At 42.6% G+C, this 22,593-nt stretch overlaps 1 protein-coding gene across 2 annotated transcripts; it reads right to left on the bottom strand.

Moving 5' to 3' along the window:
- Positions 1-1,208: 1,208 nt before the first annotated feature.
- On the bottom strand, positions 1,209-21,052 carry dnm3b (dynamin 3b). Of its 2 annotated transcripts, XM_031855154.1 has the most exons (22): positions 20,722-21,052; positions 19,892-20,230; positions 17,702-17,775; positions 17,347-17,496; positions 16,392-16,595; positions 15,352-15,450; positions 14,936-15,096; positions 14,440-14,582; positions 14,093-14,228; positions 13,378-13,445; positions 12,800-12,938; positions 12,529-12,615; positions 11,780-11,850; positions 11,560-11,614; positions 10,780-10,809; positions 9,876-9,989; positions 5,836-5,945; positions 4,949-5,063; positions 4,336-4,500; positions 3,906-4,141; positions 3,629-3,802; positions 1,209-2,868 (listed from the first exon to the last, which is right to left on the bottom strand). In XM_031855154.1, the coding sequence occupies exons 2-22, from the start codon at positions 20,050-20,052 to the stop codon at positions 2,826-2,828; spliced, it is 2,535 nt and encodes an 844-aa protein (XP_031711014.1). In that variant the 5' UTR covers positions 20,053-20,230; positions 20,722-21,052; the 3' UTR covers positions 1,209-2,825. The 2 variants fall into 2 exon arrangements, with proteins under 2 accessions (XP_031711014.1, XP_031711012.1); XM_031855152.1 differs by lacking the exon at positions 10,780-10,809 and having other exon boundaries at positions 20,722-21,051.
- Positions 21,053-22,593: the final 1,541 nt, after the last annotated feature.

Below are 22,593 nucleotides of genomic sequence, written 5' to 3'. Positions count from 1 at the left end.
TTTGGCCAGAGGTGATGTATTATAAAGTCGTAATGCAGATATTGAAATGGTCCCAGAATATGATAAATATGACTCTCGTCACTGAGATGTGGTATTTAGTGGGTTGATAAATGTGACGGATGCCGTGTCAACATCTGATGGTAAAAAAAAAATTGCCATACATAAACTCAAAAGTTAGATTTGTAGTAAAACCGCGTTTGAATACGAAAACATCTCATGAGATAACGTTTCTGTACATCTATGTGCAGCAAAAGCAATTTGTCAATTAAAAAAAGAAGTGTTAATTGGGCCGTGGGAGTTCACTTTTCTTTTTTCAGAACAGAAATACTGCAGTAGGCCTAAATTGAGTCCAGGCTGCCTAACAGTAAATGCATGTTGATGTTGAGGTCACTAGATGGAGCCAACTACGCAATATTCAAAACGATTGTTTTAACCCCCTAGGTGAGGGCAAAAGACGAAACTTCTTAAGAGTATAACACTAAATGAAAGGGGGCACCTCCTACATGAACAGCGCTGTGCCCAAAGGTCATACCCTCATGTCTATGATATGATCACACCAGAGCAGCACTTTAGCTACTGTAACCACATGGCACATGAGCAGTCAGCTTAAAAGACGTATTAGGATATATAGATCAGATATAACTTTCCCATCATCTAACATGCCAGCTGTTGATAAGTAAATCACTGCAGTCCCTGTTTATCCTGATCAAGCTCCTTTGAAATGAAATACTTTGTCCAAAAATATTTGCCCCATTTTTTTAATTCATAAATTACTGAAATAACTGTACACTTAATGTGGCCTCTGCCACCATCGTGTGGCTGCCAGTGAAAACAGTCTGGTTTAATGTACATGATTAGACCATTGGCAGAGGATGTAAGATGTATCGCACACTGTTCTATAAATCCAGACATTTGGGAGGAGGTGCCAGCAGCCTTTTTATTGACATATGGAATACTAGTTTTAAACACAATAGTTTGAAGTTGAGAGTTGTAAATATTATTTCATCTTTGAAATCAATATTGATTTGTTATGTATGTGTAATGCACTGCCTCACAGTGATGAAAATAATCTATTAGAGCCGTCTTTTGGCTAAAAGAAAATTCAACATTAAGTTTGTGATCTTGAAGAAATAATTGAACGTGGTAATAATACTACATAAGGTTATTTAACTTAGTAGCATATAATAAAGACTCTATTGACAAAGTGAGACATTATGAGGAAGAAGTTTATTGAGGAGCGATACAGAGACACAAAAAATAACAACTGATGCAATTCCCCAGTTTACCATTATGCCCTCTGCTAAACAATGCCATCTCACTTTAACTGGAACCATTTCGTTGTTGTTCTTCAGCACATTATATTTATTTTCTTCAACTTTCCAATTCTCTTTCTACATTTAGCTTTGGCAATACAGAATTGTAACTCATGCCGGTAAGGCAGTCTAAATTAGAGAGAAGAGAGCATTTAGTGAATAGAGACACAGAGAACGATTAAAGCGCTAGGATCCGTGATGAGGTCTTAATAGTCCACGGGTACAGTATCTCCTTATCATTACCTATATACATCAGAACACAGTTTAGGCCCACATACACAATAACAAACTGACAGAGAAGCACTTGAACATTGACAATACCACCTTAAGCTCTGATGGAGATGCTGACTGACTAGCTTCGATGGTTGTGAGAGAAGAGGAAATACGAGAGACTAGAAGAGTTGAGAAAAGAGAAAGAGCGCTAGTTTGTGATGGGCATGGAGTTGCAAGTTTCAAACCTGAGAAAAAGGCTAAATGGAAACATGTTCTTTGTTCGTTCAAGAAGGAACTTGTGTTAAGTTGTTCTTGTTTTTTTTCCGTCTCACAGGTCAGCATCTGAACCTGAGCTTAAGGCTGCAAGGGTCACAACTTGACCATTGATACAGCACAGGTGGACACCTATGACAAGGTTAAATGTATTATTGAGGCTGTTTCCATATAGAGAATACTGACGGTGCTCCTCAGCCTTGCTATGTGTGTGTGGCTGCTACTACAACACAGGAACAACTCACAAAAGTCCAACATTAAATTTACCCCCGAGGGTTTTATGATTCATCATTAACAGCTTTGACCATGAAAACAAATACAAATGAAACGCCAACAAACATGCAGACGGACAGCACATGCACACATGTCCTCACACACTCGCACACACGTACACAGAGTTACTCTCACACAAACACGCACATACACGCACACATACTAAGATACAACTTCTGTTCCTAAGAGAACATTAAGCTGATAATTAACACTGAAGGGGGCATTATACAATAAATTAATACAATACTAAATCAAACCCAGCCTACATATAGGCAAATTAGTCCCTCCCCCGTATACATACACACAAAACACACGCACACGCACTCTACATACAGTACACACTCCCATGCAATAAAAGCAGCTTATGTGCCATGCTGCATTTTGGAATGAGTAGGGCAGTGCAGCTGCTGAGCATATTTTTATGTAGAAGCAGCAAGTGGCTGACTTGATGAGGGGTTTGTGAGAGAGGGGGGGGGATTGAGGTTCCAGGGACTGATACTGGGTAGTGGATCTGCTAAGCAAACCTGGACCACAGGCGAGCAACAAGCACATGTACACATACACCACAATACAAGTACCATACTGTACATAGATATATGGACATCGTCACCTGGCAGGGAATTCAGGGTCAAGGGGTCAAAGACGTCAGTGTCTGCACTAAGGAGGGACCGGGACGGCAGAGCCATGGCTAGTAGAGGAGGGATGGAGTAGATGAGGGAGGGAGATAAGTGTGTGAGGAACCCATTTAGATGTTTACGGTGGGGCTTGTCTTGTGGGAGATGGCGGGGGCCGCCGGCTTGGGGTTGAAAATGAATGATAATGTGTAAGGAGAAGTGTGAACAGGACAGATAAGAGATGAGACAAATGAGAAAAGAGGAGTAAATAAGACAAAAGGAGACAAGAAAAGAGACGAGATTAGTCTTCACGCAGATTTAAGATATGTGTGATGCTTTGTTTCAAAGTAAAAATTGTACAAACTTCTTCAATGTCTCACACAGAGTCAAAATCATCGATTTAAAGATTGTTAAAAACAAAAATGCTTAGTTAGATGAGAAGATCGATAACACTGTCACGTCTTTATTCTAAATATGAAGCTACTGCCATCAGCCGGTTAGCTTAGCTTAGCATAAAGACTGGAAAAGGGGGGAAAGAATTTGCCTGGAAAGAGCTCTTCAAACTATTTGTTGAGCATTTCACTATTTAAAAAAAACACACCTCTCGTTTCATTTTTAGCTCAGTATTTACAATATTTACAACTTATACGTCATCATGGTCACCTGCAAAACTGTTGTTGGCTGGCTTTCCATAGAAAAACAGATTCAATTTGTTGGCTGTAAAGGAATTAGCTCTTGCTCTAGTAGCAGATATAAAGCACTTAATAAGAGCAGCTGAGATTTGATTCTGAGCAGAGATAAACATAAATATAGTATGATTAATGCCAATGAGAAATTGTAGTTATATGGTCTTAATCTTTCTTCCCTATCCTCAAAGGCATCAGAAGAGCAGGTTTTTTTTGCATCTTCCTGATAGATAAGTTATGTGAAGGTTGCATTTACCTGGGGATGCTAGGAGGGGCCCTGTTTGGGCGGCTGGGCGCCTGAGGGCTGTCAGCAGTGTTATTGAAGGGCCCCAGGGGTCCTGGGCGGTTTGGTGGTGGCGGGGCCCCTCGGGGAGCCGGGCGCTGGCCTGAGGACATCCTCCTGGAGGCAGTGGGGCTGGATGGAGGAGACCTGGAGCAGGAGAGAAGACATAGCATTGGATAATGTTTAGGACAGAAAGGATGGTTGCAGGTTGCATTTGCATGTATGATCCGTTTAATTCTAGGAACTTTACCTTCGAGCACCACCTGGACCTCCCACCCAGGAGTTGTCAACAGGCGGAGGCATGGGGACGGTGATGGTGGAGGTGGAGATATCACCAATGATGGCCAGGGCCTCCTTCAGGGCCTGGTGGGTCCTCAGCACCTCATCCCTCCTCCGGGCCTGCTCCTGGGACTCGTCCATCAAGGCATTCTGGTCACCTGCAGAGTACAGCTGGGCCAACAGCTCTGCATTGATGAAGTCCTTGACCTAGTGGCAGGAAGAGGTAGTGCAGGATTATGAATCAGAATTGTGAAAATGAAGAAAAAGTACAGGCCTTCCGATGGTCTTTTTTTCTTCACTCAGTGGATATCATGTCACTATTAGTACTTTAATACAGTAATATAAAAGAAAGCTGTCTTCACGGCCCATATAAATGAACAGCTGAGTGATTTTTTTCTTACATTGTTGATCATGAGATGCATGATGGCCTTGGGCATGAGGTCCCGGATGCACTTGTTGACAATAGCCATGTAGGAGTCCACCAGGTTACGAATGGTTTCCACTTTACGCTCCAGCTGAGGGTCCATAGAGAAATTCTCTGTGGCGGCGGTGGTCTCACTCTCAACCTAGAGAGAGAGAAAGTAGAAATACTTTTCAAACAAGGGAAGAGAGAAAATGAGAGACGGGGCTACATTTAAAAGAGGTATTGGGTGCATTGTATGAAACTGACTATTTAATACTGGATGCGTACATTGTGTGTGAAATAAAACACAGCAACTCTCTGAAGTGTAAATGTTAGTAAACTAAGGAAAAATGTTTCCCATTTGCCAAATGTGTATATTTCCAGTATTGCCCTGCAAAATATGTTTAAATATGTAAAGTTTCAAATTTAAAAAAAATGAGCAAAATATTTATGTGGTGGGAAATAAAATGAAAATAATGTAAAAGAGGACAGGTAAAGTCAGTACATAATAATATGTTAGGATCAGACGGAACTGGGGAACCAAAGCTAAGAAACTGTCACCCAGATAGTGAAGGACAAACTGAGTGGAGGATATGAATGAGTTCGCTAACCGCCATGACTTTCTCAGGATAGACCCCGGCACGTAGGAGAGAAGATTTCCAGCTTTCCACATCATCCTGAGCGTCACAGGCCAACTCCAGGGTGCGGTTGTCCTTGTACACATTCCTAAACGACCATGACACAGGAGAATATGCACTCATTTTACACCACCAATTAATGAAATGAACATTACAATTTGAACCAACTAAACAATTACCTATTTCAAAACATGTAGACAATGCTCCCCATTAATGCAAAAATAACAAAAATATATCAACTCTGACATCTGGAAGTATTGACTGTGTTAGATTATGTGCCTCCTTCCATATGGGAAGTTTTGTTGTTTAATCCTTTTTTGGGTTTCGAGCCAAGAGGGATGAAGAAACCGAGTTTCCATAAAACATTTTACAGGACGTTCTGCATCAATTACTGAAAACACAGGCCTGATACTTAACATTTTATACAGCTTCATCATATCATGGATAGATTACAGTCCTGTCTGGGCTTTTTCCTTTGTTTTTGTTATCAACCCACGATAACAACTTCAAGATCCTCAAGTAACTTGTTTTTATAATATCCCCCGGCTATAATTCACTTTAAAATATTTGGTACTGTAAACAATTATTTTACACTTCTTTGTACTTCTTGAACATACTAAATATGAAGAACAAACTTCTTAAACTGAGCTGTAGATGTATTACAAATAGTTCCAGTTTGCCCAAGCCTGCAATCATGCATACATACTGTGCAAAATGCATAATCCGAAACATATTTCAGCCGGCACACAGGCCTTGGACTCTCTAACTCCGTCTACTGCATGTGATTTATGTCCAAAGTCTTGTTTTATTTGCGGCCACATGAAAAGCAGAAGTTAAAATGTTAAGATCTCCCAGCTGACCTTGACTCTGTATTGAAAATACAGAATATGTGCTTGCTGGACATAAAACTCTTCTCCACATCGCGGACCTTCAGGTTGTCCAGAGGGAGCATGTACTTCTTCTCTTTCTCCTGTGAATGAGGAAAACAGAAGGTATGGATCACGAGCACTTTTAGGACAAAAGCAGTTCGCCCTGTTTCTTATTTTCACGAATTCCTGTGCAATGAAATTATTGCCAATTGTGCAAGAATATGTCCACGAGAGAAAGGTGAAATCAGGTTTTTAAAAAGGGGGAGAGGGGGAAAGCAAAGAAAAAAGGGGGTGACCGAAGGGAGGAGGAATGGGGGAGACACGAGAGTGGGAGGTAGGGGGAGAGTGTGTGGAGAAGGGGGAAGCAGAAACAGAGAAAGAAGAGGGAGAAGGAGAGCACATGTGGAAGTCATTACAGTGCGGGTCAAGACACAGTCGTTCTTCACGGTGCGTTTTGCCAAGGAGAGCTGGTAGCTAAAGGCTGAGTAAACTAAGTAAGACGGGGAAAATGCAGATCTATGTGAGCGCTGGAGGTCCAGTGCTCAAACACAATGCTCCTCCTCGGAGGTAGAAGCTGAAGCACAGCTGTATCACATTCAAAGAGGGCCTGTGACGGATGCTTAGGTTGATGAAACTCTGCTCTTCATTTTTACACTCCATCCTAGCCTCCATCTTTCTTAACTCTCTGTCGTTTTTTCTTTTATCCCTCCCCCTCTATATTTTCTCAATATTTTTTCTTTCCATTCCAGAGGGGCCCACTTCCTGCCTGATTTTTTTTTTTTAAGGAAGAAGGAGGGAGAGAGGGAGAGATTAAATGACAGCCTGGCGTTAAAACTCAACATCTGGTAGTGCTTAGCAGCACACAGAGAACCAGGGAAGGAGGGAGAAGTTAGAGAGACGGCGGGTGAAGGAGGAGGAGGAGAGACCGAGAAGAAGGAACACATAAGTGGATTTGCAAAAGATTTGCAGAAGAAAGCCCACATCTGGTTTGAAGGTCCGGGAAGAGGTGGTAGATGGTCGCAGGTAAGACTTAAATAGGATGAAGAGAGAACCAAAAAGACAAGACAAGAAAACTCTGCGGACTCTTCGGTGTTGTATTCCCCAAGGGGTCACTACGGCCCAAATATGGTCACATGGGTCTCCTCCCTCTTCCTCTCTCTTCCTCACTCACTTACTCACACCCCGCCTCCCCCCCCGGTCTCTCTCTTTCCCTCTTTTTTGTTATACCCCCTCCCTGAACGTGCAGCCAGTCTGTCCCAGTCGTCTGAGCGAATATGCCACGTCAAGGCTGGATACTCTTCATGGCCGGCGTGACCAAACCGGACCGCGAGGGGACCCAGAGCTCAAACTTCTACCAAAACAAATAAACACGCCAAGAGACGAGCACCAAAAAGGCTGGGGAAGGCTCCAAACACGGATGAGGCAAATCGCAATTTTGAGGGGTTTTTCGATAGACCGGATCCTTGCTGCCAAAATGGAGAGGGGCGAAGGGAGGGCACGGACGACAGAGCCGACCGCGAGCATCTGGAATGGCAGAAAACAGCACACAGGGCCCGGCTCTTGACTCCGGCTCCGTCCACCCAGTGTTCAGACTACCTGTTCATTATCATACTGGTGTACAGTAGTCTGCACATTGGTTAGACTGGGCATGGACCTTCTTCTGTCAGTCTGTCTTTCTGTGTCACTCTCTTTGTCTCTCTGTTGGCATTTCAAGATGTGTGTTTTATTTGCATCTGTTCTTTCTGTCTCACCCTTTGCTTTTTTTCATCTATTCATAATCTGTATTATTCATCTGTATTTTGTCCTAAGTGCATTCTAACACTCGCCACTTTCTTTTCACTTCTTTTCGGAATAAACATACATCACACATTTTCCACAATAACTGCAGATTTGACAACGTGCCGTGAAAAAAAAAATGTGTGAAAGAATCAAAATTTTGAGCAAGCGCAAAGTCAAAACTCACAAAATGGCGAGCTCACATAATTTATAGTATGAATGAGTAAGTGGCTGCTAGGCTGGTGCTCTGATGAAAATGTGGTCCCCTGGAAGGGGGAGGAGCGAGTGTGGCTGCAAAGCATCTAGGAATGAGGGCCAATCAATCAAGTGGAGTTTGAAAAAATACAGTCAGACACTTCCAGTGAAGTTATTTCAGTGGGTGGCCAAAATGGAGTTGGACGATTTAAGGCAAAGGACGCCAACGTAAACTAGACTGCTGTGGTGTCAAATAACTGCAAAGGACTGGTAGAAAAAGTGTTCTGCAGATGGTGCAAGAGCCCCAGTGCACAAAGAATATATGTGCACACAGTGTTACATTTGACTGGTCCATTAAATGAGTGTTATTCTATTTAGGTAAGCTCTTGCGTCGTTGGTCTGTGGGGAAATTGAAACTTTCGTAACTGTTGCATGTGAAATATTACGCATCATATTGGGACAAAACAGCGACTCAGTATCCTTAAGTGATAGCTGCTTATGAAGTTGAAGGTTTAGGATATCGATATTTAATAGAGGGGTCTCTCTCTGCCGAAGTATTGGAGGCTGATGTTTGGATTTAAAACTTGCGATTTTCCTGCCAAGAATGTGAGCAGTTCCAAAGTAACTGCCAACCACAGGAGTGAGGAGGGTGTGTGTGTGTGTGTGTGTGTGTGTGTGTGTGTGTGTGTATCCACGAGTGTGCACGTGCATGCGACTATAGAAAGTTCATGGGGTGTAAAACAGAAATATACAAGGCAAAGCCAGTGGAGTCTATAATTTCCTATATTACCGCACTAACGTATCAAATGACATTCTGTAGACGCAGTGCTGTGCGGCCCATGTGCTCTCTGAGGGCTGAGTATGCGTTCATTTATTTTGGGTGTCTGTGATAGTGAACATTTGGTTGGGATTGGGGCTGTTCCAAATCTACAGAGGAGAAGTGAATGCCTGAACTCCAAGTGGAAAGAGATGTGGAGAGAAGAAAGAGAGAAAAGAAGGGAAACTCAGAGACAAAGGGAAAGATGAATGGAACGACAAGAACCATGGCCACATTCTCAGTCTTCACATATGTAAGAGGGACTCTTCAACAAAGGCTAAATGCTCACAAAGAGTGAGTTCATTGACCCACATTAAGGTGGAACCCCATCCATTCTATAATCCAGGCTGGAGAGAAGACCATTGTCTCCATCAATTGTTCCTTTTGCACAAATACAAATTGTACTCTGTGTATTTCTCTTTGTACTGTACCCTGGTAAGACACTAAAAAAGGTCCAATAATGAAAACAACAGTGCAGCAACAACACCAACTGGCTGAAGGAGTTGCAGTGTGTCTGCCTATCTACACTTGCTGTGCAGAATAACCTCCAACCTGTACAGCAGGCACAGACAGGCAGATAGACATCAGCCCGCCTAATAAGCCAGCAGGACGGACCAAATGCTGCAGAACGGCACAAATGGTGTGCTTTCCTCCAAACCCAGTATGCTGTTGTTGGTCTTTATGATGTATTATCAATGATAATGGAAATAAAAAATAATAAAATTCATCCATGAGATCAAAGTTATTTATCTACCATGTGTATGAATTTAATTCCTGGTTCCATTCAGCTAAACATCAGATTGTAATCCATCGGTTTTAGTTGATTTGTTTTGTTTTTGTTAAATACATAAAGAGCAATTCCACAAAGAATACTTTTCACATTTTCTCAATCATTTTCACACTCTAAAGTAACTTCCTTAGCACCAGGACACATTCATAGCAAACATAGAACTGGGACATATTACCTGACCTCTTATTGTATCCTCATCCTGATCTGAGCATCAAGGTCATAAATATGAATTTAAAAACAAGACCACAAACTCTCTAACTCCTGAGGGAAATATCTGTCTCTTCAGCTGCTAAATACTCTGAGCTGAAAGACCATAAAATGCTTTGTAAAGCCGAGGTGGGACTGCAGAGTCAGGGTAAAATTCTCTATGGATTTGTTATTACGAGCAACCCCTTTCACTTTAAGAGTGGTTTGATCCATTGGCATTATAAAAAATATTGTTGCTCTGCTCACCTCGTCATCCTTAAACCAGGAGAAGCTCTCGGCAGTCAGCACAAACCAGTACTCCTTGGCTCCTCCCTTCATGATGCTGATGTTGTTGATGGTCAGCCAGCCTTTGCGAATGACCTGAGCGGAGGGTACGGTCAGAAAAGTCAGAAATTGCTGTAATGTAAAATTAACAATTAAAAAAAAGTAAATTAAAGAAAAGAAAAACTCAAAAACTCAAGAAAAAAAAAGGAGGATGACAGGAGCTCTTCATCTGTAAAAATCAACTCACTCGCCTCTAAAACAATAACTTCATTCAACACATCCTGGCTAAAGCTAGCCAAAATGAATTTGTGCAGGTAATCGATGCATGAATTGCGATGAAATGTGCGTGGAGGTCAGGTTAGGTGTGTGATCGTGTCGTTGTGACTCACTCGGAGCCGAGCATGTGACTGTGTGTCAGTGCAGTCTCATTCAAGGAACCGTGTTGACAATGCTTCAAGCAGAGGCCAGTGTTAGCTTGTTAAGTGACCATTGTGTAAGTGCTTCAAGCACACAATAAAGCATGTGTCTGTCAAACTGTGTTAGGTGTATTAAACCCTCCAAGCCTACAGAAGCAGGCCTGTGGGCACAGTGCCAAGTGATTATTAGTTTAGATTATTGTCAGTCTTGCACCGCCTAAGACTCACTAAGGAGGTTACCCAAATCATTACAAAGCCTTTCTGTCACAGGCAAACATTAGAGGGCTGTTTAGTGCCTCGATCTCACAGAAATCATTCTCACACTTTTAGTCTTAGAAATAATATATTAACTGCCAAAACCAAGGAGATTTTTAGTTTCTATTTTTCTAGTTGGCAACCCCTTGTAGTCTTCGGGCGCTGGTGGGTGGAGGAGGTGTTAGAGAGTTAACGGCTAGAGAGTAAACTCTTACAATCAGGCCTGATGCTGGAGGAGAGGAGGCCTGCAACAGAATGTGGGGGATTTAGAAACCTTGAGGCACTAAAAAATGGTAACTTTTATAGTGCAACTAGTATTTAAGGAAATGCCTCTGCCCAACAGTCGCTTACACAACCAATTTGGAATTCTTGAACCCGTCAAGAGCGGAAAACCCCCCAAAAAAGACAGGTTCTAAAAGCAGTGGTGCTGGAGAGCACCACCCAATGGGCAGAAGTGTTATTGTAGGCACAAATGAAAATGCAAACCATAACCCACAATGAGTGATACTCACCAACACAAACCCATAAGAGGGCAGCTGAGATTCTCACTAAGGGATGGGGATGAAATGCAAAGTGGCACCTTGATGACACAGGAAGGGTTCAAACAAAGGGAAACGTCTCAACAACAACAACACCAGTGATGATGGTGGCATAAAGTAATAGAACCCAATGGGATTCTTTTAATGAGATAAAATCATAAAACCAAATAAGCAAAACAAACCACTGTACACAACTGGTGCCCCACTAAACATAATACACCATGCATGACTAAAATATAAAATAATAATAACAAAATCAAAGAGAACATAAGGCTAAAATGTATAAAACATAAAATGTGTGAACAAAGGATTTACTCAAATGAAAGAGTATCTTGGATCAGATTTCTTTGATCTTTCTCTGCAGTAGCCATCCTGCTGCTGTGTGGGTGTGCAGTACTCCCTTGACCTCGTGTGCTCTGCTGTTTGTGTGACATACAAGACATGACAAATGCTCACCTGATTTACGGCTGAACTCTGGCTCTTATTAGTCTGACTGCTCCGCTGCTGTGCACTGCGGTGGAGAAACAACAAAACAGAGACGGCAGGAGAGACAGGGTGAATGTAGAGGAGAGAGAATGAGGGAAAATAATTCCCCGGGTGGCGAAATGAAATCATCTAAACATTTGTTCATAATGATCTGTCATGGTGGAGCCAAGCTAATAGATGGAGTCTTTACTTAGCAAAGCCAATGAAGTCTTCGTGGTTAGTGTTGATGTATGAGAGCTGGATGTCTATCAACAGCAGAACCTGCAACAACACAAAACATTTAACATGAAGCAGTCATTCTTGACGGAAAATAGTAGTTTGACATTGTGGGAAAGACTCTTATTTGCTGAGAGTTAGATAAGAAAATTAAAACCACTCTCATGTCTGTGCGCTAAAATATGTAGCTGTAGCCAGTAGCTAGTTAGCTTAGCATAAAGACTGGGAGCAGGGGAAAACAGCTAGCTTGTCTCTGTCTGGCACATAAAACCACAATGTGTTGTTTTTACAACTAGCTTTGTTGAACAGATATAAAATGTTAATTAGTGAGCTTTAGAGATGCTGGTATGTGGAGTTTGTTATTTTCAAACAGAACCAGGCTAGCTGTTTCTGTTTCTGTTTCCAGTTTTTGTGCTAAGCTAAGCTAACCAGCTACAGGTGGAAGCTTTATATTTACTGTACAGACATGACAGTGGCATTGATCTTCTTCAAAACATCCCAAAACTATTTCTTTAAATGTATTATGGTATACAGAATGTGTATTAACAGTAATCTTTTTGGTTAATTGGTAACTTGTTTATAATTCTATCACAATACAATGACAGATACGGGTATAAAACTGGCTACTGAGATACGTGTGCATACCTGCCACAGACCTTCCCTCATAAACGAATGTGTAGAGCCATAATTGCAAACTAACGTTTGCTAATGTTTGAGTGTTACCTGGTCCTTGGCCCGACCCTCTCTGTCTCGGATATGTGTAGTCACAATTCTCTCAGTTTCCTCGCGCAGCATGGGGAAGCAATCCAGCTGAAAACACATGTTACAGATTATCACTCACTCCACGCAATGAGGAATGTGGAATAACGAATAATTAAAAAAAGAACTCAGAAACAACAGTGAGCTTATTTTTCATTTTCCTTCTTTCATTATTCCATCTTTCCTTCCTGTTAACCTCCAGATTTCAAAATCCCCCATAAACCACATGAGCTACCTTGTCGGAGCACTGGCGCACAGTGTTGATCAGTTCCTGGATGACCATGTCCACACACTTGACGCAGGGTCCCTTCAGCTTTATGACCTGCTTCTTCACAATTGCCTCAAACGCCATGTCTGGGGTGAAAAGTCCAGTCCTGACACCCACCAAGAAGAAGAGGAAAAAAAGGTATAATTGTGATGAAGCATATATTCTGTGGTAGTCTGTGGTTGCAGTAATAAAGGGGTGAGTGCAAAAACTTTTGTTGATGTGTTAAAAAACAGTCATGATAGATATTAGACCAGCGATTGTCGTTGAAGGGACTTCAGGCTAAAATGTGGTGTTACTTTAAATGTCAGATTTCTCGCTTGGGTGGCAATTCTTTTGGCTGTGGTGGCTAACCGCCGCTGAACCAATATAGAAACACATAGAGAGGCTGGACAGAACATAAAAATGACGATAGGCTCCTCCCTTGTTTACAAATTTCCATCCAAACCATGTCATTTTAGTTTTTTAAAAACTGATGAGGCTGTGGTGCAACGCAGGGCGTATAGAAAATGAGAAATGTTGTTTTAGTAGGGTATATTCATTTCTACCTGATACCGTGGATGTTTTTGATGGCATAACTGATCTCACGACGCATCTCCTTCTCATCACACTCCATCTGAAGGGAACAGAGAGGAGTTTAGACAGCAGATACAGAGAACAGAGTTATTTAACTGTAAAAAAGAAGAATTATAAGAAGAAAAAAGAGAGAGAAATTTGTACTATGAGTTTGAAAATGTGTTAATAATAATGAAGATATTTAGGGCTCATTCACTAAAAAAATCACAAGAGAGGACATTATAAGGTGTGTATAGAGAGGAAATAGAAATGCAAAATGTGTAATTTAGTTTTATATTCAGCCTTCAAGACTAAATTGTGTTGAAATGAGATAAAAAAGAAGTCATTAGTTCAGCTGCACTTTCTTTTGCTTCAGGAATTTTATAGAGCTGAGTGTCATAGTCTTCATAGAGGACAGGACAGGCAGATGACTGCAGGTGCCATAGCTATGTATCTTTGAGTACAATGACGTCATAAACTGGGAAGTTGGGAGTTTTAGCAACCTGGGAAGAGTGTAAATTTTACATATAAAAAATGATACACGATGGGATTCCAGTTAGCTCAATATATTTAAGCCAACAAATCTTCAAATTTGAAAAAAAAGATATATTTATTTGAAAGAGGTCAAATAATTGTACCCAAGTAGATTATTTCATTTGTTTTTGTTTTTTTGCAGTGTGCGATCTTCCTCTATGTGCAACATGTCACCTTGACTAGCTCAAAGGGGAAACGCTCATGGAAGATGCGGTTGATTTTTGCTCCACCAGACAGCTCCACTGTGTCCACCTGATCCCCTGAGCCCTCAATCCTTTTCTCAAAGTCCACAGAGAACTGCTGCACCATCCTGAAAACACAACAATGGAAAAAAAAAAAAGCACAATAAATAAAAGACCAGCAGTGACTTCTTCTAACATCTAAAATAAGAGCGGATAAGCAATGGGGGGCCATGAGAGAAAGTAATCTCTGCCTGAGGTCAAACCTTTTGTAGGAAACTTAGCTTTTATGAACAAAGTCTCAAGTAAATGCTGCTGTTGTGAGAAAATGGGGGCACTGACTGCAACAGCTGCTTGGTTTTGCGGGACGGGTCATCAGGTCGGTATCCCCGGTATTCCTCGGCCTCCTTGTCCAGATCCAACAGCTGGGACTGCAGCTTGCTGCGGAAAGCTGGCAGGGTGTCCCGGATGTGGTTGGTCAATTGCTGTGGAGACACAAAGCCAGCAAAATGAAACAAATTATAATCACATGGGAGTCAATAAGTAGATTATGTTATTTGCATTTTGGCTGTATACAGTGATTTACCAATAAAGACTGTCTATTTCACTGTAACCGTAGATAATGTATAACACAGCAGAGAAAATATGGAGTGCCTGTCTGAGAGAAATGATGAATTATTAGGAGCTGAACTAGAAAGAGTGAGTGCATTTTCCACGTACTGACACCCACACTGATGTGCCATACAATGGAAGAGGGAGAAAGAAAAAAACACGGCCGCCGTCTTATTAATTATGTAAAGTGCATGTGGGAAAGCACCGGGAGTAAATCTATGATCACCTCGTTGAGCACTCTCTGCAGTCGTGGGGTGCCCATTTTCTCAGCCATGTGCCTGTATGATGAGTGGGACAAGAAGAACTTCCTCTCAGCCTCCAGTGCTGCCTTGATATCTTTCTTCCCATCGATGTCCTTTTGACTGCGATTCACCACTCCAATATAACCTGGGAATCAATAAACATGGACACAAATTGAGAGAAATAATGAATGTTAATCCCGGGAGATAGAGGCAAGCGATACCACAAGCGAGACAAACAGAAAGACAAGCGGTGAAGTGAAAGGAGGCAGAACAAGAACAGAGTTATTGGACAATGTGATAAAGAGCACAGTGAGAGACTTTGAGAGTGTTACAAGAGAAAAAATCAAGTACAAGAGCCAAAGTGATTCTGGCTTGCATAGCTCACTCTACTGTCACACACCTCTTCGCAGCGGCAGCAACTTGTTCTCCAATATTTCTCGGGCATCTGTGCCCTCGTCCATCAAATCCAGTTTGGTGATTACTCCAATAGTCCTCAGACCTAGAAAAGGGGTTAAAAAGAGGGAGGAAGATTGTAATGGGAATTTAGAAACGCTTGTTGGAGGTTAAAGGAACTATTTTCATAATCGTTTAATGGCTTGGGCCACTTTTCTGAGTAAAAATGCAAACATTTGCTCGTAGCATCTTCTTAAATAGGAGCTTTTGTTCTCTTTTATATCATTGTAAATTGAATATATTTGCGTTTTGGATTGTTGTTGAGCACTTTAAAGACCTTTGCCCAGTTCCAATGCAGCTTTACATCTATCTTTTCCTTTCCTTTATTCCTTCCCTCTTGCGTACTTCTTTATTTACTCCCATTTAATTCTGCTTCCGCCACGTCATCCTTTCCAAGCATCTTTGGCTGTTACCATCCCATCTCTCTGTTCCCTTCTATATTCTTCCATCTCACTCTTCTTGCCTGATATTATTCATCCCTCCCACAAGGGTACTTTGTCCAAGACCTCCTGTTCGTAGCTAATTCATCCTCCTCTCCTGTGTCCTCCTGTCTGAAGGTCAAACTTCTTGAGCAGTAAATTGATTCCTTTCTTACCCTTCCTCATTATCCCACTTACACTGTTTGTTTTTCCTTAGCGTCACCCTCTTCTGTGTTTTTTAATTTCACCCATCTCTTTCTGATTTTCATTTTCCTCTCTCCTCATTTATCTTTTGATGCTCTCCTTATTCTTCTTTTCCCCCTTCTCTCAGACCCTCCTTTCTAATATTAATGTGACACTTGATCGACCCCTGTAGGGAAGAGAACCAGGTCAGAGACTAAGCACCATCCCTGCAGCTGATGGAGATTAGATGTCTTGTTAAGGTCAGTTTCACGAACCACAAGGCCTCCTTTTACGTGCTTCATTCACTTCCATTCAACATCCTACATCTGTCCTAAGCCTCCTTCACTCCCAATAACCTTTCCATGCCCTCGTGCCCTCGTCTTACCCTGTGGATCGACATCCTTCGCCAGTTTGAGAGCATCAGAGTTGGCCAGGTCAGAGTTGGCCGGAGTGACAGCCAGGATCAAGCAGCTCTCTCTGGTGATGAACTGCATGATCATCTCCCGGATCTGCTGCTCGATGTCGACGGGCTGATCTCCAACCGGCACCTTAGTGATCCCCGGCAGGTCGATGAGAGTCAGGTTGAGCACTGCACGGACACAGAAATGCAATATAAATAGAGCCGGCCATAACCTGTGAGACATTTCTGTAGCCTGTTGTTAGTCAATCTTCAGAAGTTACTTAGTTATTCCCTTGGACTTTTTACTTTGCCCCCTACAGCAGGAAACATTTTAATTAAATTAGAACTATTGGCCCTATTTTTCAGCTGTAGTAAAACATCAAAAAAAATAAAAAATAAAGATAAGATAAGATAAGATAAAATAAAAAATTCTAAACAATTCACATAATCAGTTTTATTCTGAATGGAGCTCATTTCAAATTCACTTCAATTCAAGGCTCTGGTTATAAAGTACAGTATTCACTTTTACAATGCAAACAATCTAAGGACATCAGTAGCATCAGCATAGCATCAGCATAACATCAGTATAGCATCAGCATAGCATCAGTATAGCATCAGCATAGCATCAGTATAGCGCTGGATATTAAAATACCATATTTAGCCATATTAACTCAGAAGCTTAAAGGAATATGTTAAGCTGCCTCCCTTAAACTCCTCAATGACATAGAAATGAATTCATGTACTGTATAATTATTTTGCTAGAAAAACCACATTCTAGTGTTTCTAGTGACCCAGTTTTTTAAAAACATTTTCTGCCAGCTAATAATACAAAAAAAAGCGAAAGTATGATGACTCACAGCTTGTCACAATATCCCTTAATTCAAAAGTGTTATTGTGTGCTGTTACTTGACAGTGAAAGGAAGGGAGATGAGCTTCGCACCGTGAGGAGAGTAAACACGCAGGTTGATGGGGACGGGAGATATGCCTCTGTTGGCCCCTGTGACACGGTCCGTCTCGGCCTCGATCTCTGTGCGAACCTCATCGAAGTCTGTGAACTTCTTCCCTTTGCAATGGAGGAATTCAGCCCATTCTGAGAGAATGAAAATGAAGATATAAAACTGGGATTAGTGGTGGCTGTGCTGCATGTGTCTGAGAGAAAAAGAATGCCAGTGTGAGAGGGGAAAAAATGCCAGGAAAAAAACAGTGCCATTTAAAAATGGGCAGAGGGTTAGGCTGCATATGTGTGTATGTGCGCATGCTAGCATGTGTGGGTGTGTAAATGTGTGTACGCCCACCTGCAGTGGCGCTGATAAGCTGCAGAACCAGGGGCCTGCGGGTGACAATACCAGATCCACGGGGCAGAAAGTCCCTGAGGAAAGACCAATCAAAAGTCATTATATCAAACCACAGTTTATATAGACATTTATCAAAGACTATACGGATAGCTATTGGTGGTATACTGATAATTTCATCTTGAGGCTTTTTTCACTCTGAACTCTTGGAGGGAAAATATATTATAATTACACCCTATATGCAAGTTACTGTAGACCTTTCAGTGTCACTCATCCGGTATGTTATACGCCAGTTCAACGTACTCTGAGTGGAATAGGGGCCATTTTAGAACACAGTAACTCCTGCAGCTTTCAGCTGCTGCTGCTGCAACAACCAAGTTCCCCAACAGTACAGAACAATGTGACCTGCTAAACATCAGGTCAAAATGAAGAGCTGCATTGCTGACAAGAAGCGCTCTCATTTAAAAACGATGACTTCACCATTTCCTGAGGGGTCCCACACCAACTCGTTTCTGTGTGTGTGTGCGTGTGTGTGTGAATGTGTGTGCACATGCACGCGAGAGCATGCCACACAACTGACAGCCATCACGGCCGCCTCCTATGCTAGAGGTCTGCTCCAAGAAAACCTTATTAACACATATCGACCCTCGGAGCTCTCTCTATGGTGGGATGAGTTAAAAAAAGACCATGCAGCCCACTGCTTGTCCATTCAGCACGGTGCAGAGACAGTTCTGGACAGATGGACTCATTACTCAGCATCACGACTCTCAATGAGGGCTGGAACAGGAAAAATCTATTCATCCATCTGGAACTGCAAACATGCATGTTACAACTGCTCAAGAAAGGAACTACTCGGTCGCACTGAAGACAATCTAGCTAATGTTGCACTTCCACGAAATTGGGGAACTTGTGAGCCCCAGATTGAAAAAAATCCTGGTAAATATTGAAGCATCAGAGGCTGAGACATTCATGATAAAGCTCCAAAAACACTGGATCCTACATTTACTGTACTGCAACTCAATAGCATATTTCATGAGAAATGCCCTGCTCTCATCTTTCAAAATCAATACCCACAGTTTATAAACACATTTTTTTACTGTTAAATATGTTTAGTCTACAGCCTAAATCAGATGAAATCGTCAGAGTTACCTACTCAGATATTGCAAAACTTCCTCCAGAATCACAGAGGACATTAAACAGCAGATTTCACAGGTTGGGTACAGTGTTGTCCATGACGAGCAAACTGACCTTTATGTGTAAGATCGGAGTGACCCTTTAATTTTTATATATATTTTATCAACTGGCACAAACACTGCACAGCAAAAAAAATAAATGCTACAATAAATGAGTCAATTTAGAGAGGTAGTTTTTCAGCAAATTCTGATATTAAACTAGCAATCAATTAAAATGTGCAATGCATGGGCTATAAGACAGAATGGTGCGGTATTGTCGAGCGGCAAAAAAGGTTCTTGCAGCAGACATAAGCGCATCATATTCTACCAATGGGCAGTTGTTGTGGGAAGTGGCTGTGTTTCTGATCTATCTTTAAACTAAAATAAACACTTGAATTTCTGTTATCAACAGAATCACACTCCTTGTTGATGAATGCTTTATCATTATCTTGAAAAAAAAAACATCAAATTAAATGCATCCACTCATAATTTATTTGTTGTGGGTGCCCAAAATCCAGGGCAAGATGATGAATATGCATGTGTGTTTTCGGGAGTGGGAGCAGGATGGTGTTTTAAAATGGTTTCATGCAGTGAGATGTCTCTGCACAATCTGCATTTCGTATCGGTCAAAGAACATGACAGTATTATTTTTTAAGGAGACAAACGGCATTTGAATGCCCTCCAAACGAGGAAGAGGTGGATATTTCTAGGACCTTGGAAGAGCCTGACTGCAGTTGGTACTGATTGGACTGAAATCCCTAAGGTGCTGCTGTAACCCAAATACTGCTTCCCTCCTCTGTCAGTAGCCACAGGACAGTGTTGACAGTTTGTGTGTATAAGAAAAAAAACAATACTACACGTAACATAATTAAAAGACATCATCAGAAGGTGCAGCAGCAGTGACTTAAAGCTGGGGAGAAATGGTTTGAACTCTGCACAGAGATTGGCTCCATAGGCCTCTTATGTCATCCTCAAGGTTAACCGGAGAAGGGATTATCCTATTTATGGTGGTCAATTTTACCTGCCTACAAAGTTCTCCAGCACGGAGCTCTTCCCTGCACTCTGACCGCCGACCACTGCGATCTGCGGCAGGTCCAGGTTGCAGGCCTGGCCGATGAAGCTGAAGGCATCCTGCAGCTTGTTGACCAGAGGGATCAAATCCTCCATGCCACGGTTTCCCATGGTGCCTTTAGACGGGTGGACTCGGGATCAGCGAATGAGAATGGAGAGAGAGAGAGAGGAGGGGAGGGGGGGGATGTGGCGCTGCTATATTAGTCCGGGATACCGCGGTGCTTGTTGATGGAGGCTAGTGAAGTCATCTAGCCGCACATTGCCCCGAGCCAAGCGAGGGTCGGTCCGACTGTGGAAGCAGAGGAGAGAGAGAGAGAGAGAGAGAGAGAGAGAGAGAGAGAGACACCAAGAGAGAGAGCGAGAGAGAGAGAGAGATGTGCAGAGAAAGGAGATATGAACAGACAGGAACAGACAATTGCGCAGTTGCTCAACACAACCACCATAACCTCTCTCTCTCTTTCTCTCTCTCTCTCTCTCTCTCTCTCTCTCTCTCTCCCCCTTGCACACATACAAACACACACATACACAGCGAGCGGCACGAAGCATATACTTTGAAGGGCATTTGATGAGTGGAGCTTTATAGGCTCCGTATACAGTGTCATTGAACAAACTCGTGCCCTCCAGAATCCACAAATCGCACGCGAACAGCGCGTGATAAAGGCAAAAACAACGCATCGTTCGCAGGGTGCAGATAGACGTTGACACACAATATACAATAGTGTCGTCTGAAAATATATCATAGTAACAATCACACATTTTAGTGCGCTGTTGTGAGCCTACCCCGCCTCAGGATTCACTCGGTGTTTTCGGTGTCCTGTGGTCCCGGTCGCTGTCCAGTGCTGAAACGACGCGCAGCTCGGGCAGCAACGACAAGTGACGAGACCCTGGACGATTATACAAGCGCCACCTGCTATGGCAGTGCATCAGCTTGATCGCAAATTCCTGTGCATTAATTGTGCTCGCCTGTGGGCTTGGTTCCGGTCGGCTGAATGTCAGAGCGGTCTCGTCCCGAACACAAATTCGCCTTTGACAGATTAATCATTTTTCCCCCTCTCTCTCTCTCTCCTCTGTTCCGCGGTGTAATTGCGAAGCTGCGCCTTCACTCTTACACAATATCGACGCGGTGGAGGACCAATGAAAAGCGCGGGATTGGAGACGGAGGCAGAGCAACGCGGCGCCCCATTGGCTGGACAGGTACAGGTTAGGCTTACCTGAGCCCGCCTCCTGTTTACATCCGTGCCATTTCTGCCGCTGTGAGTCATGCGGCACGGCTGCGCATCGCTGCAACAGAGGAGGTGGATGCGCTCCTTCAGATCCCTGCAGTAGGTGCAGAAACCAGCCGTCGTAAATCCCATATACATTGCATACATGGTACGCGGGCCTACAGGCCATGACAGTCATTTTTTTATGTCACCTTGCTTTGTGCACTATAATGTGATGAGCTGCATCCTTTATGACTTTGACCATATCGGCCGACGTTTGAAAACATGAAGTCCAGAAGGGTTCGTTTCAAGTGCGATGCTTGGTCTCGGATTGTCCCTGCCGACCGAGGCTGGTGGAGGCGGTCATGCGGAAAGGACACTGCCAATCTGCCTTAACCTCACACAGGACAACCTCTGTGCTAGACGACAAGTGTCTCTCTTCCACTGGATGTGAACATCGCCTATCATTAGATGAGCTATAGAGGAGAGATCTAATTAGCTCATCGAGCCCCTCCGCAAAGAGGTTGAAAAGGGGTCTGATGCCCTTCCATCTGCCTGTGACAGTCAAATCTGATCGATTAAGCCATCATTTGCCCTTTTCATTACGGTCATGCTTTGGAGATGGATCTAGTCGGCACTTCATATAGTGAGCTAACACTAGATGGCGTTAACAGTACAACCAATACAGCTCTGTGTGCTTGGGCCCTATTTGGGCCCAGTTGATATCTGCCATTATTTATTCAAACATTCATACAAAACGATTCGGTAATATAATAGAGGGAGACACATTTTCAAATTCTATACAATCACAATCAAGGGAGAAAACTCAAGTAGGCCTGATCTTAATATTTCTGTAGTTTTCAGAAAACAGGGGAGAGTAACCAAATCTGTAGTTTAGGATATTATGAAGAACTGTCTGACTAGACAACTAGTACCCTGTGACGTTACCTGACAGAGACAGCATCTGTGAGCAGAGGTATCCAGTGACATCAACATCCATCCAACCCCTCCTCTCTCCCTCTCTCTTTCTCTCAACCCTCCCTTTCATGTCCTGCCAAAGACCCTGCTTCCTGAGGTGTCTGCAGTCGCCAGGTCAGTATTGGCTTAAAAATATAGGTGGGCCTGTTTTTAGATCAGGACCCGGCAGCCTCTTCAACGGTGACGTGTCCACCTACACAGCAGGGACACTGTTAAACTGAGGCCCTGGATGATTTAGGGTCCTCAGAGCTGGGCAAGGTCCCCAGGTCATTCCAGCAATTATACTTATTTATTGTGAGCGGGATGTTTCAGCTGGACTAAATATTCCAGAGGGGATGTGCCACTTACACATCTGACTAAAATGATCTGAACTTCAAGCAATAGTTACATTTAATAAAGAAGATTTATTTTTTCAATTTTCTTGTAATAGTTTATAGTTTTGTAGCTGAAAGCAGTACAGATAATACAACAT

The sequence above is a fragment of the Anarrhichthys ocellatus genome, unplaced genomic scaffold (assembly GCF_004355925.1).
Source record: "Anarrhichthys ocellatus isolate YVR2014 unplaced genomic scaffold, GSC_Weel_1.0 scaffold15, whole genome shotgun sequence".
NCBI lineage: Eukaryota > Metazoa > Chordata > Actinopteri > Perciformes > Anarhichadidae > Anarrhichthys > Anarrhichthys ocellatus.
Note: the sequence above shows the minus strand (reverse complement) of the source record. Positions and strands in the feature narration are given on the sequence as shown.